This window comes from Trematomus bernacchii, unplaced genomic scaffold (genome assembly GCF_902827165.1).
Source record: "Trematomus bernacchii unplaced genomic scaffold, fTreBer1.1, whole genome shotgun sequence".
Taxonomy (NCBI): Eukaryota; Metazoa; Chordata; class Actinopteri; order Perciformes; family Nototheniidae; genus Trematomus; species Trematomus bernacchii.
The window spans coordinates 958,364-976,648 of NW_022987593.1; the positions used below are offsets into that span (position 1 = coordinate 958,364).

General features: G+C 39.3%; 2 protein-coding genes across 2 annotated transcripts; both read right to left on the reverse strand.

Moving 5' to 3' along the window:
- Positions 1-1,975: 1,975 nt before the first annotated feature.
- Positions 1,976-3,989, reverse strand: bglapl (bone gamma-carboxyglutamate (gla) protein, like). The gene is made up of 4 exons (XM_034130394.1): positions 3,917-3,989; positions 3,458-3,811; positions 3,256-3,352; positions 1,976-2,853 (listed from the first exon to the last, which is right to left on the reverse strand). The coding sequence occupies exons 1-4, from the start codon at positions 3,975-3,977 to the stop codon at positions 2,751-2,753; spliced, it is 615 nt and encodes a 204-aa protein (XP_033986285.1). The 5' UTR covers positions 3,978-3,989; the 3' UTR covers positions 1,976-2,750.
- Positions 3,990-11,305: 7,316 nt separating this feature from the next.
- On the reverse strand, positions 11,306-17,801 carry LOC117481613 (endoplasmic reticulum resident protein 27). The gene is made up of 7 exons (XM_034129357.1): positions 17,668-17,801; positions 16,383-16,468; positions 14,997-15,134; positions 14,794-14,910; positions 14,000-14,125; positions 13,117-13,314; positions 11,306-11,493 (listed from the first exon to the last, which is right to left on the reverse strand). The coding sequence occupies exons 1-7, from the start codon at positions 17,723-17,725 to the stop codon at positions 11,452-11,454; spliced, it is 765 nt and encodes a 254-aa protein (XP_033985248.1). The 5' UTR covers positions 17,726-17,801; the 3' UTR covers positions 11,306-11,451.
- Positions 17,802-18,285: the final 484 nt, after the last annotated feature.

The window sequence follows — 18,285 nt, forward strand, 5'->3', positions numbered from 1 at the left end:
AGCGTATGTTATTTAATGTTAAGTTAAGTCAATAACTGGGGCTCATAACGAACTGTTATTTAAAAAAGCAAAGCAATGCAAAGGTTGTTTTTTATTCTATATTATTACAATGTGAACACTCTGAGGATGCCATGGCCTTCCATACAGGAAATACAGTCGGTCAGAATAACATCTGCACAGAACCACAGGTTTTTACTGTGTATAAGACACACTGAGATCCTTATCACATCGTTTTAAGGTGTATAATAATTCAATTTAATTGAGACAGATAATCGTATTCAAGGAATATGTAGTTTGAAATTAGATGACTGTGCATCTGACTTAATGTTTGTAACTCTTTGTACTTAATCTTGAGTTTCTTGTTGTGTTGCAATAGTATCTATATGAACATGTAAAAATAAAATGTTAAAAAACTATACCCAATTGAACGTTTTTTCCCCTCAGCTGGCCGAAACCACTAGACTCATCATTTTAAATGTTCCCTCATTAGCTTGTGACGGCCGCACATTGATTTCGGTTCGTTTGCGTTACCGTTCTCGTGTGGCTCCAGCCTTAGAGAGGGGAGGGTTGAGAGGGTGCAGTGGCCTTGATTAGGCATTAAAGACAATTTCGGTTTATCGCAAGCTCCTTATCTCAAAGTACCATAAACGTTATCAGTATCATTAGTATCACTATTAATATTTCACAACCTCTCTAATAGCTGTCTTTCAGAGAATCCAGTTTTTAGCTGGTTCTTTTTTATGACCGTTTGTCCAGGAAACTGTAGTGCTGACGTTTCACTGTCACTGTAATTAACCAATTACAAACAATATGACATGGATAATCAATATGCCAATATTGAGGGTGTACGACTGTGCCAAAGGCACATACAACCACGAGACACTACATGGTAAACTGACTCAAGTTAATATACACTCAATATAATCCTCAAGTGTTTTACCAAAGCACATTTTACTTTACAATATATACCACCTTTTCGACAGTATTGTCAATTACATTTGAGCTACAACGCTTTTTAATGAATGCTGCTGACAGCCACTTGTATTCCATAACTGCAGCTATTGTAACTTTCCAACCTGGTACATGGTGGATCTTGTGACGCTGTGAAACTATCAAATGTACATAAGTACATCAAATTTGATATATTTTACTTTACTTGAATAATTCAACAAATTGCTTTGGTGTGGCAGAACTTTATCAATTTTATCCCTCAACTAACCCCTCAAATGTAAATTGTGACCACTAGGTCGGGAACCACTAAACCAAAGAATCTTACTTTATAAAGAATGTAATCTACCTACAAAAACGTAATGCTGCTAACTGTTAAGGAATAATTCTTCTAGATATCTAACCTTTTGCTCTGTGACCGGTCAACTTGACTGGCACGAAGGGTAATTGTTGTGGGAACACTGAGGCACTTCTTTATCGGTGTTTGTGGGCTCTAGGATGTGAAATCCTTGAGGCCATGAGCGTCGGACGCAGGTGGCTCAGTGTTCCCACAACAATTACCCTTCGTGCCAGTCAAGTTGACCGGTCACAGAGCAAAAGGTTAGATATCTAGAAGAATTATTCCTTAACTGATGCATTAGGATAACAAATAGTAACATACTGCATAATGACCTATCTGTCCTGGGAGAGGTTTATTCAGACTTATGTTTTACCAACCTTTGTTCATAAAAGTTTTCCCATGGATGTTTTAGACTAGAGTACAAGATCTATGATTTTTTAAATTATAATTTAGGTTAAAAATGGGGCAATTCATAACATTATAAGTAAATATATGATATTTTCTTACACTTCATTTCATTTGGGAGTGCAATGTGATAATGTAATATTATATTCTGTCAGAAAGTTGTTATGTATTTCAACAAATACAGCACCAAGTCCTGACTTTGGACTAAAAGCTAATTGCTCAAATCTTTTTGACTGACCAACACTGTCATCTAGTGGCAAATATCGGAAGAAGTAGATGCTGTTGAAATTTGCGCATGTTTATTTATGAACACCAATTGAGTACAAAATACATTTTAGCCACAATTAAAGCAGCTATAATTAATATTTTTATATTAACAATGGATAACTTGACTACTTGTATCTGAAATGTGTTATTTGTAGAGAGGAACCCAGGAGTTATCATCCAGTTCTGCATGTTTAAACATATAATGTGATTTATTTTACCAGCTCATAACATTTTGTTCATTGAGGACAGAACAACAATTCGACAAAACAAAATAATCTATTATTTTGAAACCCAGAGGCAATTTTTGGTTACAGTCATTACAAACAACTGATGTGCATTTTACACACACTGTACACTACCACTATCAATACACTACTACTTAAACTACACTACTTCAATACTCCATCTACTACTTACAAAACTGCTGCTTCTAGTTGAAATAAGACTAAAGCAGGAAAAAACAACGTCAATACATTTACATACAATACATCTGCATTGGAAGCACCATTTGTTGCATTATACAACATACATGAATTATAATGTATCTTGTGAGTGTTACTCCACAGGCTCAGTCTCCATGTGCCTCTCTGAAGCCTGGAAGAGGCCTCATCACTGGACCATAAAAGCTGGTCACATTTGCAAGGATTTATGCCTAAAAGTTGAGCATCATTACATGGGCCAAACACTTTTTTTCTTTGATTGTCTAGTCCTGGTTCAGGGAAGTTGCATCATTATATTACAAAACGACAGAGAAAAACAGTTCTTATGTTGATAAAGAGGAATCTTAATCTTAGAAGGGGACGGGTCCGTAGTAGGCGACGTATGCGGCGACGATGCCTGCTGTTTCAGCCATCTCGTCACAGCCGTCGTGCAGCTCACACACCTCCCACAGACTGTACGGCAGAGGGGAGAAAAACATTAAAAGTGCTGTAAAATTTACTTATGTCTATTACTTATGTAAAATGTCTTATGTACTTAGATTCCTTATTTTAAATCAGAGCTTTTTTTTACACTAGATAAAAACTACAATGATTATTTAACTTTTGTTAGGAGTGTCCACAAATGATTTATGTTGACTACCGGACAATTTAATTAAAGTACATTTCCAAGTTCAAGGCTTTTATCAGTCATACGTACATAGCTACAGTGTAGTTATGATGATGAAAATCTTAGGTCACAGGCTCCACCATAAGTGTAACACAATAAAACAGGGGAAAAAAAGGGAAATAATCCCTGTACAGAGTATATTGTTGCGTAGTAAGTCAGTAATTTCCACATAGAGTAAATAACTGTACCTCTCGAGCTGCAGAGGGGAGAGGTCTCCTGCTGGGGCGGCTCTTCTTCTCCTCAGGAGAACAGCAGCCAGGTCTCTTGTCATGACCACCTCGGGCGCTGTAGGGACAAACATTACAAGCTCAAACCTTCTTGAATTTCCTTGTAATACAGACACACTTTAAGTCATTTTAAACCATGCAAAGATTCTTTCCAAAAACTTACCCTCAGTACTGGCTGACTCTGAGGAAGATGAGGAGGAAGAAGAAGAAGAAGAAGAATCGGAGGCAGAAGAGTTGGATGCTGAGGAGTCAGACTCAGAGGACTCAGAGGAAGATGATTCAGAAGATGAGGAGGAGGAGGAGGACGAGGAGGAGGACGAGTTAGAGTTGGAGTCAGATGCAGAGAAAGAATCAGACTCGGAGGAGGAGGAAGAGTCTGGAGCAGCAGCAGCCGTGGGGTCAACAGCTTCGTCAGCAGGTGCAGCTTCAGCAGCTGTGTCGTCTACAGGGTCCACGACAACCTCAGGTTCAACAGCTGTGTCGTATCCAGGGTCCAAGACAACCTCAGGTTCAACAGCTGTGGAGCACAGAAATAACACTTGATACACACTCTGTAAAGGCTTACATTATTTCATAACACAAAAGCAACAGGAATCACAGCAATGATGAGAGTCAGCCTTACCTCCCATGGACCAGCACACTGACAGAAGAGCACAGATGGAGAGGAGAGTCAGAGTCTTCATGATGCCTTGAAGTTAGTTTCACGCTGTAGACACGCTGATTTATTGGTTGCCTGCTTTTCTCAACCTTCCTTCGATGGCTTGCTCTGTTTCTTTCGCCCAATTCCAGGTCAATATATACTGTAGTCCACCTCCTTTTGTCAAACCAGAGATGACCTTCTGATTGGCTGGGGAGTCAAGTGTCAACATTTCCGCTTCCACTTCTCATAAAGTAAAAGCTCCCGTAACACCCACGCATCCCTGGCACTTGGTCCAAAAACTCCTTCACCCGCACACAGACTTACACAGCCACAAAAATTCCTGGCATTCATCTGTACGTACGGAGCATATGCAGTGTGTTAACCTATATCTACTGTATGCATGTTTCCTTTACATGAAATTAGAGACAAATCAAGGGAAAACAAGGGAAAACATGAGAAAAGACCTGTGGGAAAAAAAATTGTATTTAGGGGATTCCCTTTCCCGATGATTCACATCGAAATACACACTCTATATTTAATAAATATTTACCTTTAATTCCAATTCACTCTTTTGAACCCAATGTAAATGGCTACTTATATTACTGAATTTACACAGTTTCTCTCTCTGGCTCTTGGGTTATCCAAAAATTACTTTTGATCATATTTCTTCCAACAAAAATGCCATTGTTTCCCTGTCAAACCAACAATTTTTCTATGTTAACAAAACTTTTATGAACAAAAATATGAAACTCCAAACCAGTGGTGTTACTGATTTCTAAAAAATACCCTTCAAATGTAAATGGGATTTTAATCAGGGAGAGATTGTTGGAGGTTTGACTGTTAACATGAACTTTGCCAGTTCTGCCAGTGCTGTTATGTTGCTACACTCTTTGCCCCAGATGTGATCAGCCACCCCCACAAACCCCAAACTATAGCCCGAGCTGACCACAAGCTACTAATCGAGTGACATGGAACAGCAGTGAGCCTCATTATGCGACAGAGCTTGATTACAGTGTTGCAGAGATCCACCAGAACCGCAGTCAGTCGCTATATACAGAACCATCTCGGAGCAACTCCTGGCCAGATTCAGGCACGGCCATGGCTTACCAACGCGTGGCCCAATACAAAGCCCCACTTGATGTATTTCAGCGGGTATAAATATAAGCAGCCCCCATGTGTTGGATGCAGCTCTATGCATGCGGCTTTGGATGCAGCTTTCTGTTGTTCCATACCGTTTAAGTGTGCCTTCTGCTGCGGTTCATGTTGGTATTTGGAGTTTGCAGCTTGGTCCTATAAACCCTATTGCAACTTAAATACTGTCTAGATAACCCAAAGTGTGTGCACACATATCACTTAATGTGTATATATATATCAGAGGGCCCCCAAACAGCTCCATTTGTCATTCAGTGAGAACTTCAGTGCTGCTGCAGGGTGACCCTGGTGTCCTTCGTGTGTCAGTGTTATTCCTGGTGTCTTGGATTTATCTTGGACCTTGTGCTGTGTAATTTCAATGTCTGGTCCAGTGTCCATTTTTGTGGGAGAGAGGCAGTCGGAGAAAACAATTGCCAAAGCATCCCTGAATAGACAGGAAATACAGTTGATCTGGTGCATTTCTGCATTTGTGTTGTTCCCTTGGCTTTTAAATCATTTGATATGGACAATAAAAGATGGCAGCTTTATCTTATTCTTGTTCTGTGTTTACACATGTCCTGTTTGTCCAGGGGAAACTGGAAAACTGAGGTGCACAGGTGAACAAAACCCTCTCTCTTTTCCTCCGTACCCAAATCTCTAAAAACGGGGGTACAACGGAGCTGATCCAGATTTGCGTCCGATATGACGTAATATCGGAAATATGGGCTGGCTTTACACCCACGGCCCTATCAGAAATGTTGCTATCAGAAAGAAATGGCCGACTGTTTTGGACGTAAAGGCCCTGACACACCAAGCAGTCACCAGAGAACTCGCCGACGCCGACTGTTGCTTCGCCGTGTTCTCCTGCGTCTTGGCCATGTGTCGCACTGGAACACACCGCAAAGACTTCAGCCGAGCACGTACGAACTGCGCATGCGTGAGTGGCAATAACTCTCCTTACCAGCAGGCGGCGGTAGTGTGTATTCGTCATTCAAAAGAGGCAACAACCGGAAGACAGAGAAGAAGAACAGACTGCGTGATCTAAACAAACAACAAATAGCGTGTGCGTTCCATTTTCACTCTCGTCCATCGAAAACATGTTTCGTGCGGTACGTGGATTTGCGTAAAAAAATAGTTTTTCGGGGTTCGGGTGTTTTGTTTTATTTTAAATAAACAAAGTGTTGGCTTTCAGAATATGAAACTTTTATTTCCAAAATCACACGATAAATACATTTTTGAAGCTTGTAAAGGGAAGATGACAGCTCTCACTCACAATCTGCTCTTCCGTAGCGCAGCTTCCCCTCCCTCCGGCTGACATTATGAATGTAAGGCGTATAGTAATCATAGATAACACGGGAGGGTCAATTACAGTTTGTTTTCATCTGATTTCAATTAAACAAAGTCTTGGCTTTCAGAATATTAAACTTGTTTCGGCAAATTCAGATGATAAATACAACTTTGAAGCTTGTAACGGTATAATTACAAGCGGAGAACGGAGTAACTTGACGTCACAGCAGGCATAACAACAGCCGGTGTTTCTCGTGAGTGTTTTCCCTGGGAAATAAACTAGGGCTGTCAAGTTAACGCGTTAATAACGCGTTAACGCAAAAAAAAAATTAACGCCACTAATTATTTTAACGCGATTAACGCATGTGTATTTTTTGTCCTCGGCCGCCGTAGTTTCAGAGCGCATCGAGTTTAAAATACCATCTACAAGCTGATGCTGACAGCCCCGCTCCTGCTGCCCGCTTGTAGCAGACCACACTTCCACGCTCACCGGCAGGCCCGGACTGGCCATCGGGAGGACCGGGAGGGTGTGTGTATGTGTGGCGCGAGCGAAGCACACCTTACGTGTTGTTGTTAGCATCTGGTGCTAGCTAGCTGAGCTAACGGATATAAGGAGCTGTTTCAATGAAAACAGAGGAGTGACATTTCGCCGACAACTGCGCCGAGCACTTGACTTTATGCAGGTAGCCAGACAGCACACTCAGCACGGATAGTGCGCGCAACACAGCTCATACACACAGGCATATATGCCTTGAGCTGCACATAGCTCCAACGATCCTCCACATTCACACACACACACACACACACACACACACACACACACACACACACACACACACACACACACACACACACACACACACACACACACACACACACACACACACACACACAGTATTGTATGAGAGAGGTTCTAGGTTGAATTGAGGCGAATATTTGTAATGTTCAGGTTGTTGTGTTTAATATTCATGAGAATATTTGTCATTGTTCAAATGATAATAAACAAACATATAAAGCATAGTTGTCCACTCATATGTTGATAAGAGTATTAAAAACTTGAAAAATATCCCTCTAAGGTACATTTAGAACAGATAAAAAATGTGCGATTAATTTGCGATTAATCGCGATTAACTATGGACAATCATGCGATTAATCGCGATTAAATATTTTAATCGACTGACAGCCCTAAAATAAACACAATACACACAAACGCAAAATTACACAAACACACACACACGTATACACACACACACACTTGCGAGCTTCCCCCAGTGCAGTAATCCAAACGAAAATATCTTCCCTCCGTAGTATTTTGATCATTTGCTCCGCTAATAATCAATCAGATCGATGGATTCCAGAGAAGAGGAAACTTTAAAGGCCTTTTTCTCAAAATGATGACTCGGTGACAGTCATTATATAATGTGACATATTTCGCTTAATATTTGGAGTACAAAAACAATCCTGATTTCGATGGAGCAGGTCACATTATGGGGTGTTTCTCAATCGCGAGTACGCTTGCTTGGTAGCACATGTCTGCCGAGCATCTTGCTTCAGAAGCGAGGCAAGAATACTTCCTGACATTTGGAAAACAAAGAGTGGAACAGGCTAACAAGTGTGCAGGTGTGCGTCATATGAGAGGCCCCGCCTTACATCTTCCGCCACAGATTTGGGGAAATTGGTCCGTGCGCAAAGCATTGTGGGGATTTTAAGACCAGTTTACATTAACAAGCATCGCTAACACTCAGAGCTAACCTGTACTGGAGAGAGCATGTGTAAAAAAACAGGAAATAAAAAAAGGAACTCACCTTGTGGTAAACCCGCAAAAGAAAAGAAGCATTTGAGCTCCATACTGTTTCTGAAATAATCCTTGATGTGGTTTGGAACATGATACGGAATTGAATCACGGCAGCATTTAGCTGTATCTGCCGGTAGAAGGACCCAGATCAGCATAGGCGGTGCGTGAGGCTCAGGTTTGGGAAGGCTAAATAACTTTTTTTACCTGACGCTGCCCGCCTCCGGCATCTATAGAAAAGAGATCAACTCAGTGAAAGCACCGCCTGCTAACCAATCAGAGCTCAATGTGCGGAGTTTAAATCTATAAAGTCATATTACAGGATAAAGGAAATACAGAACAACTGCCATATGCAGAGAAGACGCCGACTTGTCGCACTTATCATTCATATCACATCATCAATCAGATCATCGATCATATAATATCATAATATATCATATATTTCCTTATCTGAGTCAGCTTCTCGAGCCGTATCTGGCCGTGCAACACTTACATTGTCACATACTATGCAGAAGTATTATTTTAAGCAACACATTAGGTTGACGAAACACTCAACTCAAATGTAATTAAAGTCAGATCCACTCGTGTCTTAGTGATATCATAAAACTGTACACGCTTTCAAACACTCGGTAGTTTATTTATTTTTTAACCAGTTGTTCTATATTCACCTTGCAGGTGCAACTATGCTTGTATCCTGGATTATATGTTAAGTCATGGATGTTTAAAGTTCATATTTGTCTAATATTAGTTTACTTTTCATTAATGAAGTATGACGCTGCGCTGTCAGTACACTTGTCCCTGTTTGTGATTGGTCAAATATTACTAACCCCGCCCCTTTCACGTGAACGCGCTCTCAGCTGGAGAGAGAAACCCTGGCTTGATTTACCGAGTTGATAACCAGCGTCGTAGGACCGCTTAGCGAGATCTCGTTTGTTAGGGTTAGTTAAGATAACTCAAACATATCCAGGATTCCAGGGTATGTTGAACTGGCTTCGTAGTACAGGGCACAGGTGGCTGCATAGCAGCGCTAATGTCAAAGACACAAACATTATACATTATATTTTTATTTTACCAGGATGCAGTGACAAAGATATTTGGGAAGGCTTAGCCTTCCCTAGCCTACAGTACCCGCCGCCCCTGCAGATCAGCCATTCTCTAACAGGGCTGAAATAGAGGGATATGAGGGATGTCTAAAATGCATGATCTGTTTGGTATTCTGAGCAATACATATCATAGACATGTTTTTATATATTTTTATATATCTGAGACCCATAATATATGCCTAAAAATAGCATGATAGGAGACCTTTAAGACCTTTGAAGACTACTCATATCAGTAATAAAGAATGTATGACCACTGGTCCGATACTGGCCAAATTCACTGGATTAGATATCGGAGAAAAAGAGATGCATTTGCCTAAACTATCTCTCAAAACATGTAATCAAGGTAAAAGGTTGCATTGAGTTTTGCTATCGTACATACGTAGATTTGAACTTTTGCAGATATTCACACTCAACATTTCATTCGATTTTTGTACTAGTGCTGAGCAAAACAAATCTTGCTTAAATTTCTGTGTAAAACATTTAAAATAAATACAAGTATGGTAATTGTTTTTAAACCACTTAATTTGTTCAATAGTGCAGAAAAAACATTTCATTTGGCATGTTTTGATATTATGCCCTGAATAAGATAATCTTAAGAAATTGTTGTATATTTCTGTCAGATCTATCATATTTCTTTTCCCATTTTTGATGTAGTAAGGTGTTTGTGTGCCCCAAGCAAGGTAGGATTTAGAGAAATATGCAGGAATATAAGATGATAGTTGTAAACTTATGGAAAGAAGTAAATATCTACAGCATTCTTAGTTATTTATGATATGTTAGACAGAGGTGATGAGGGACATTGGACCTTAAATTATTTATTTTTGCCTAGAACGAAGATTTATTAGGTTTATTTGGGACTGCATAGTTTAGACAAAAAGGGCCCAGACATCTTCAGAATTAAATCTGTTTTGCAGACGTTTGTGTTTAGTTTAAATTAAGGGAGAATCAGTTGAAAAAGAGATTTAAAAAAATAAGAAAAATGTTAAATTAATCTTAACTTTGACAATAATTGCTCACATTGTGTGTTCTTGGAACACAAAATCCCAAAATGCTTCCACTGATTTTACTACATTTTATTGTATATGTAAACACAGAACAATGTCAACTTAACTCTCGTTCGTCACTTCTTAAAACTAAATGTCATGTTAAGTTCTCACACAAACATTAAAAATGTATATCAAAAATCTCTGGTTTATGATCAACTCTGATCATCATGCATCATCATGCAACAATTAAGTTTACATAAATGTGACATTTAAATACCTAACATTAAAAAGATATTGTAATATTATTTCAAGTCAGTTGTTATGGGGCTGACTATTTTATACATATGCATCACACAGTTTGCTTGTTGGTGGTATAAAGCCATCTCACTGACCCTATCACATTTTATTATGTAGCATGTCTCATCTGTGGAGTGTCTCGATTGCAGCTGTAAACAAACCCGGATGGCAGGCAACACACGCTATATTTCCTCTTTCCAGGCTTTCCAAAATCCGCCGGAAGCATTGGCTTGGCAATACAACACCACTAATTACACCGATCCCAGACTGGGCCTTGAAATTCCCTTGTTGCTTAGGAGAATATTTCTGGGTCAAACCCAGACATTTTCACCCTTGATGTAGCCCATCTGCTGTTCTTTTATAGAGCCTTTATTGCTAAAAACTCTCTTTATCCATATTTAGATACCGATATTCATCTGAGTTAAATCTTAATTGTGAGTTTGATGCCTTGATCTGTGATTTTCTTTACTGGGTTTCTTATGTAAGTTAGTCATGCAGATATTATGTTTTTCCCTTTATTTACACACTGTCCAGGATCAATTATATGAGCAACTTTACTGCCTTGCTCCATATCTTCCCAGTCTGCTCTGTGTCAGTCTCTCTGAGGTCGTTTTGTTGTGGGGTTGACAATAACTTTTGTGGACAGACGAACTCACTCCGCCAGATCTCTGCGACTTGTGGCCAGTGACCTGTGGTCCGCTTACCCTACCGCAGGCGGGCTCACTCACATAAACATAACACGAGGTAAATAAGGAAGGACACACATGCACACTTGCAAATGCTCATTTTGCATAGTTTATTTTGTGTTGGAGGGAACAATTGCAGGGCTTGACCGTCTGACACAGCCACACTGTTTTCATAAAAGAAAGAATTCACATGCTTTTCCCATTTAGATTTTTTTTAATACATTTTGCATTTGTCCTATAGCTCTGTTTTGGGTTCTACTCCTGCCTGCGGCACCTCCTGAAAAAGAAAATGTTGTAAGTTAAATACAGCTGAGAGGATAAATATGTTCAACATAGTGTACTTATGTAGTGTTTCATAGACATAATGAGTCTGAATTTGTCTGGAAGAAGGCTCACAGAAATGCTTTCCTTAGGGAATTAGCTTCTTCTATGCCAACCATATTGCTGCTTTTTAAGAAATTATTTCATTTGCTTTGCTTGACTTTTATCTGTCAGGAATTGTCAGTAGAATATAACATTCATTGCTTTAACAAGAAAGAGTAATGGGAAAACACAAAAGTCTAAAGAAAGAAGGCTTTGTAAGCTGACAGTTTTCTTTTGATACAGCCAAGGAGCAGATCTGAGACTTTATAAATTAGCAGTAAACACTTTGATACTGACCACATACCTGATAATCACACATGGCATCACTAGACACACAAATGCCCACAACACAACAAAATGTGACGAATAAAACACACATACTAAAGAAACAGATGTGCATGCAGATCCTGTTGAAAAAGACGTCCGTGCTAAGGTCAATCAGACTGAACAGACGGATAAAGATGGAGTACGACTTTAGAGAGAGATCAATGTGGAACTAGTGACACACACATGGACCAATAGATGGTCAGTCAGTGGCACTTTTAGTTCTTAACTGACATTTCCTCCGTCTAGTCACATGTTACTTGACCAGCACATTGATTTTAATGTTCCAGCCACAAGGCACTTATTTTAGTAAAGATGATGACACCTTTTCACAGATTTTGGGACTATGAAGCATTTGCCCTTACTATAATATATAATGTATAATAACTGTGGAACATATTTGTAGACTGTTTTGTCCCACTGTTCAACTTCCTGTATCCAAGAAGAGAGCGCAGCACTTCTTCTGCAGGCTCTTTAAGCCATGTTGCTGTTGTTTTCATTGATTGTCCTGTAGCATGTAGTAAACATAATTCATACGTTTACATTAAAAGCAGATCATTTTAATTGTATGTTTTATAATATTTTCTCAGGTTTTTTTGTTATAATTGTTTCTCTTCGTTAAAACCATAGTGCAAGTCCGCAAATACTGAGATATGATGTGGTATAATAATTGACTGCAAAACAATGATTCAATAATTCGCAATACTTTTACCCTACAAAAAGTTAATAATAATAAATGAATGATACGCTGACTGTGTCTAAAAGGTATGAGAGTGGAAATGTGATCAATGTCAACATGTGTTTTTTGTCAAGAGGATGTTTTCAAGGCCTTTACTTCAGGAAATACCAGAAAGCTAAGATTATCAAAGGCCTGTAGAGCTTCAGACTGTGACACCCAGCTGCAGCTCAGTGTGGTGTAGCAGTGAGGTTTTCTGTCTGTGGTGTGGTGTCTATACTTTACAGCACCACTACCACTTACCTTTCAGCCACTTCTTCGAACATGACAAGTGAACAAGCGCTCCTGTTCTGTTTCATCTTGCTATACCTTCAATCACTAAACTCTGTTGCTCCTTTCTGCATTCAATTGTTAAAAGATCACTCACAAAAAATAAGTCGTCCCAGCACATTGAGCTACATTTAAATCCTGAACGTCTTGTAATATATGTTACCAGCAGCAATGACTCATTTTAGGTAAGCCATGTTGACTGCTCACCTTCAGTTCCCCTCGTAGGAAGGACTGGCAGAACTCCTGCACTCGCTCCGTAGAGATTTTCCCCTCAGGCAGGAGCCACTTCATGTCAGAGTCACCGTCATACAACCCAACTCGAGGGAGGTCCTTAGACTTGAGGCCGAAGTAGCCCAATGACCGGGAGTTGGACTTCACTGCTCCATTTATCAGAACAAACAATAGCTGGAACACAAATGTAATCATTTATATAAATAAAGCTCAATATAGATGATATTAAAGTTAGATTCTCCCGGTTAGGATTACTTAAAGGTCACCTATTATGCAAAATCCACTTGTTCATGTCTTTTATACATAACCATGTGTCCCCTCTGTGTAAAGAGATCCTGAAACTTTCAGGAAAAAAGATTCGCTCACTTTTTGTCCTGATCCATTTATATAAAAACCTGTCTGAAAATGAGCTGATCAGTTTGTCCACTTTATGATGTCATAACGATTTTTTGGCTTGTGTAACCATTAGCCAATAACCAACCAAGGTAACCCCCCCCACCTCATCACCTGAATCTCCTCCTAGAGCACCATTGTGTTATTTTTAACCAAATATCTCGCAGAGGGGCGTGGGGAGTGGCTCCTTATTTTCATCTAAAGTAACAGACAGAGAATCAGCACTTTTGAAACAGGGCTGAAACAGAAGGGTTTATGGGATGCTACAATGATCTGTTTGATATTTCGAGCCAAACACTTCAGAGACATGTTTTTGTATATATCTGAGACCTATAATATATTGATGAAAAACAGTATAATAGGGGACCTTTAAATAACCGCAAAAATCTTACTTCTACTTTAAGTCTATAAGATCAGTTTGTTATTTTTAAAATCATTACTTTTCAGGTGACAATAATATCCTCACCTTGGATGTGAACTGAGGGGCGAGAGCTGCCAGTCGCTCCTTCAGCTTAGTGTATTCTTTACTCTCCCTGTTGGCAAAGAGCAGGAGGTGCACCTTCACCCCCGAGTTAAACAGACCCACCGCAGTCTGAGGAGAGAGACAGCAGCGTTATATTCTGACCAACCCTGATCTGCTGTTTCATAGCCCTGTTACCTCATAGGCCTTTGATATGTTGTCTGCTAAGTACAAATTATAAAGTAATTTAGTTTTAGTTTTATTATTTATTCATATGTTGTACATTGTAATATTAATGTAGGCTATTCATTTATCTGACACATTTAAACCTAGGACTTGACTTGAACATTGCTGAGTAATAACCACCCAACCTTTTTTAAACAAGTAAAAATAACGTTTGCAAGATAACAATAAAGTGCTGGTTAAACATTGACACATCAAGAATAGTGATAAAGCAGAGGTCAGTGAGATACGATGAAATAACACTGACTTTCTGCTGCTCATGGTGTAATTTAACTTTTGAAACTTTAAAAACATTTTGTTGCTAATACTTCTGTAGTTTTAATAGACGCAGGAATGTTACTTGTAGTATTTCTGAAGTATGGTATTGATACTTTTACTTATTTAAAATATCTTTGGTTGATTAGTGGGAAGTTGCTTTTTGTCTTTTATTAATTTTGCATTTGTCTTCAATTAAAATGTAATTAATGACGAAAGAATTAAAGCTTTAGAGGTCAGATGGCAGGAAATAAATAATAGTTTTTGAGACAGAGAGAAAAGAAAGAAAAGTTGGACTATACCACTTGGTTGTATTCTGTGATGTATCGGACCTCGTTGATGGTGATGAAGTTTACAAGGCCATCAGTTTCTACCTTCTTGGCATCGTCAAGGCTAAGGTTCTCCTGGTGGTTATCTGCCTGGATCACATAACACATCAACATTGTTAAACTGACATAATTTATTGTTGAAAAGATGCCGCGAGTAATAAAATAAAAATAAATACCTTTCTGAAAAGTGTGATGGTGCCTGAGGAGAGGCTGTAGTCCGCCCACACCTCTTTCTCAGTGACGATGGCGATTGACACAGAGTTGACTCGCTTTGCAGCTGCAACGAGTTCCTGATAGCCGTGACTGTCTTCTCCCTGAGACACAAGAGAACCGAGTCAGTGTTACATCTCGTCTTTTCATTACCTTCTTTTACTTTAATCTATGTTTATTTCTGTGTTTCTTTCATTATCGCCTGCTATGTAGTAACTTTGATACAATTTCTTGTCTTTTTTAACATTTGTAGGACATTAAAAAGATGCTTTAACATTCAACATTTGTTGTCCATTGGTATATATTTATAGTTTATTAACACATGTTGGCCAATGCAATTCTTACCAAACAAGTGGGCATGACATATGTTACATTATAAATGTTATATCTTTAAAATTACAGGACATGTATTATTACTTTTTATTTGTTATGACCATCTTTACTTTTTTTCTATTTTTAACAAACCGATTTTGATTCCTGCTATGAGATAATTATTATTATACATATGGTATCCCTACCATTTCAGAGTTGTGATGCATTGTTTCTCCTTAAAATGACTATACTTTCATTAAAGACCACCAGTAGGTATACAAGAAAATTCTCCTGTTACCATCCTGTTCCTCGAATACAATTTGAAAAAAGTGAAGCGAGCATAGAGAAAGTCAGAGATGAAACAACAAACAGAACTTGCAGGAGGAGAGAGATGGAGCTGACTCAAAGAGAGGTGAATCATGTCTATTTTTGAGACAGCATTGCATGAGCTCTGGCTATCCCTTTCATTATTTTGCAGCCTGTAATATGTGTTCTTTCCTAGTGAGTTACAGTACCAATATTTTGGTTTCTTTTGACCTTCAGCATCATGGTTCAACTATGCTTTATCCTCATGTGCTCTGTCTTATATTCTCCTCTGTTGAACTTTCTCTCTGTGTTTGTTGACAAGAGGGTCAATGGAGCCAATCCCACAAGCCTTCAGATACGTGTGGCTTTCCTGTCAAGTGGCCGGCGATCTTCCCCCGCACACAGAGTCTGGCCAAAGGGCTGGCCTCTGTGGGACAGCAGCCACTCTCGCTCCTCGCAGCACCAGCTATGCCAAAGGTGTGGCCACATGAAGAGTAGGCTACTCGTCATCCAAATCTATTTGTGACAGCAGTATCACCAGCAGGCTGCAAACAAGAGCTGTATTTTTGGAGCTCTCGCAGTCTCACTCTCTGCTAATTTGTCTGATCATGACCGGTTTTCAGCATGCATAATAAACAAAGCCATAAAACAGACTCTCTGGGCTTCAAAGTTGTCTGAAAGCTGATTTGTGCAGACTGTTTTATTCTTCTGTATATGCAATTATCATGTCTGACCTCCAGGAACCCGATGACCACCACTTCCGCAGAGTCGATGAACGCCTCGACAGCTTTGGTGTCACTCAGTCTGGGCAGGGCACTGTCTGAGAAAGAAAGACAGGAGACACACTATTTAACGTATTTGAAATGTACGGTCCTAGTAATTGTTTCAACAATATAACAAGAGTACAGCCACACACATCCTCACACATTACCGTTGATTTCCTACATGCTGATGTTAAGCGGGCATTTTGTAAACAAATATTTCACATTTTATTTGATCATGTTAGTAAGCTAACATTTGCTAACACGAACTATAGACAAAGTACTGTTTGAAATCAGTTTGCAGATGAGCAAACTTTATCCAATAATCTGAAATGTCAGAAATGTGAACTTTCTGATGGGGGTGAAGGGCAGAGTTGGGAAGTAGTGGGGTACTAAACTTTCTTACTGTACTTAAGTACATTTTTCTGGTATCAGTAGTAGTGTGTTGTTTCTGAGGAAGAGATAGAGTCACCCTAGAATCTACAATGTAGGCGTTTATTTCCCCACTTTGTTTGTCTTTGCTTGTGTTCTAAATGGTTGTTGTTCAGTGTTGAAACATTCATTAGCTAACAATGACATAATTACAATTTGAAATAGAAGATCTTTAATGTTCTATTAATATAAAGTGAGGTCCAGTTACCAGTTACTCTATGAAACTGTTGGTAGTTATGGGTACTTTTTACTTAAGTACATTTCGAAGCCCATACTTTTTTACTTTTACTTGAGTAAAGAAGTTTAGTCAGCACTTTTACGAAAGTATTTTTAAACTTGAGTATCTGTACTTCTACTTGAGTAAAGGATGTGTGTACTTTTGCCATCTCTGCTGAAGGGATAGTCCGGGGAACCTAGAAGGATTCAACGTCTGAGAATATGGGCATTAGAAAATATCTTGTGTCAAACCAAACGTTTTAAGATACTTATCTGGATATATTTTATGGTGGCACTACAGGACATGTTAGGATTCATCCTCTGGGGACCATGCTTGTCTGCAATTTATTTCAATCTATGTTGTTCCTGATATTTTACAAAAATGGGGTAGAGACAGGGTCACTAAAATGATTTTGATTCTTCCTCCGGGAACTATTAGGTCCAGATCTAAACAATTGTACAACATTTATTAACAAGTTTAAGTGGTGAAAGACTGCCCCAACATCTAAAAATGTACAGAGTTTCAACATGTTGAGGAACAAATAATGTAAGCAGTGAGAAAAACTCTGGAATAAAACCAAGAAGAAACTGATTACTTAAATTAGTTTACCTTTCTCTGTGGCAACGACAGACGACACCAGGAGGGAGAGAAACAGAATGATCAGCATGTTTCTAAAGATCTGACTGACTGGAAGGCAGAAATAAAAGTCCAAAAGACTTTGTAGCTGTTTGACTTTGTACAAGGAGTCGTGTCACCTCTGCTGTGTCTCTCACGCTCGCCACTTGTCAGCCGGCAGAGGCTGGTGCAACTTCTCTGGGATGTGATTGGAGGCTCAATGGGAACCAGCCAGGTGCTGTTGATATAAGCAGGGGTGGTGGGGTGTTTTACTACGTGTCACTGTGGGACAGGGGACAGGTGTAAGTGTGTGTCTGCACTCTGGTGTGGCGGTAATCTGAGGGTTGAGAGGGACAACATTGAACCCATTTGACCTCCGCTTTTGTGAAACACACAACTCCTTTTTTCTTGTATCTTGTTTTGCTTAACAACTTTGCTGCTGTGCATTACATGAATCTATAGGCTGGATAACATGCAGGCTGCAGATATACAGTGAGGAGGCCAGGGAAGGACCAGCCAATGGGATGCATGTTGCTACATTCACCACAGGAGGGACACAACTCCTAGACATCCTGTTATTTTCAATGCACACAGGGAAGTTTGTTTACCTAA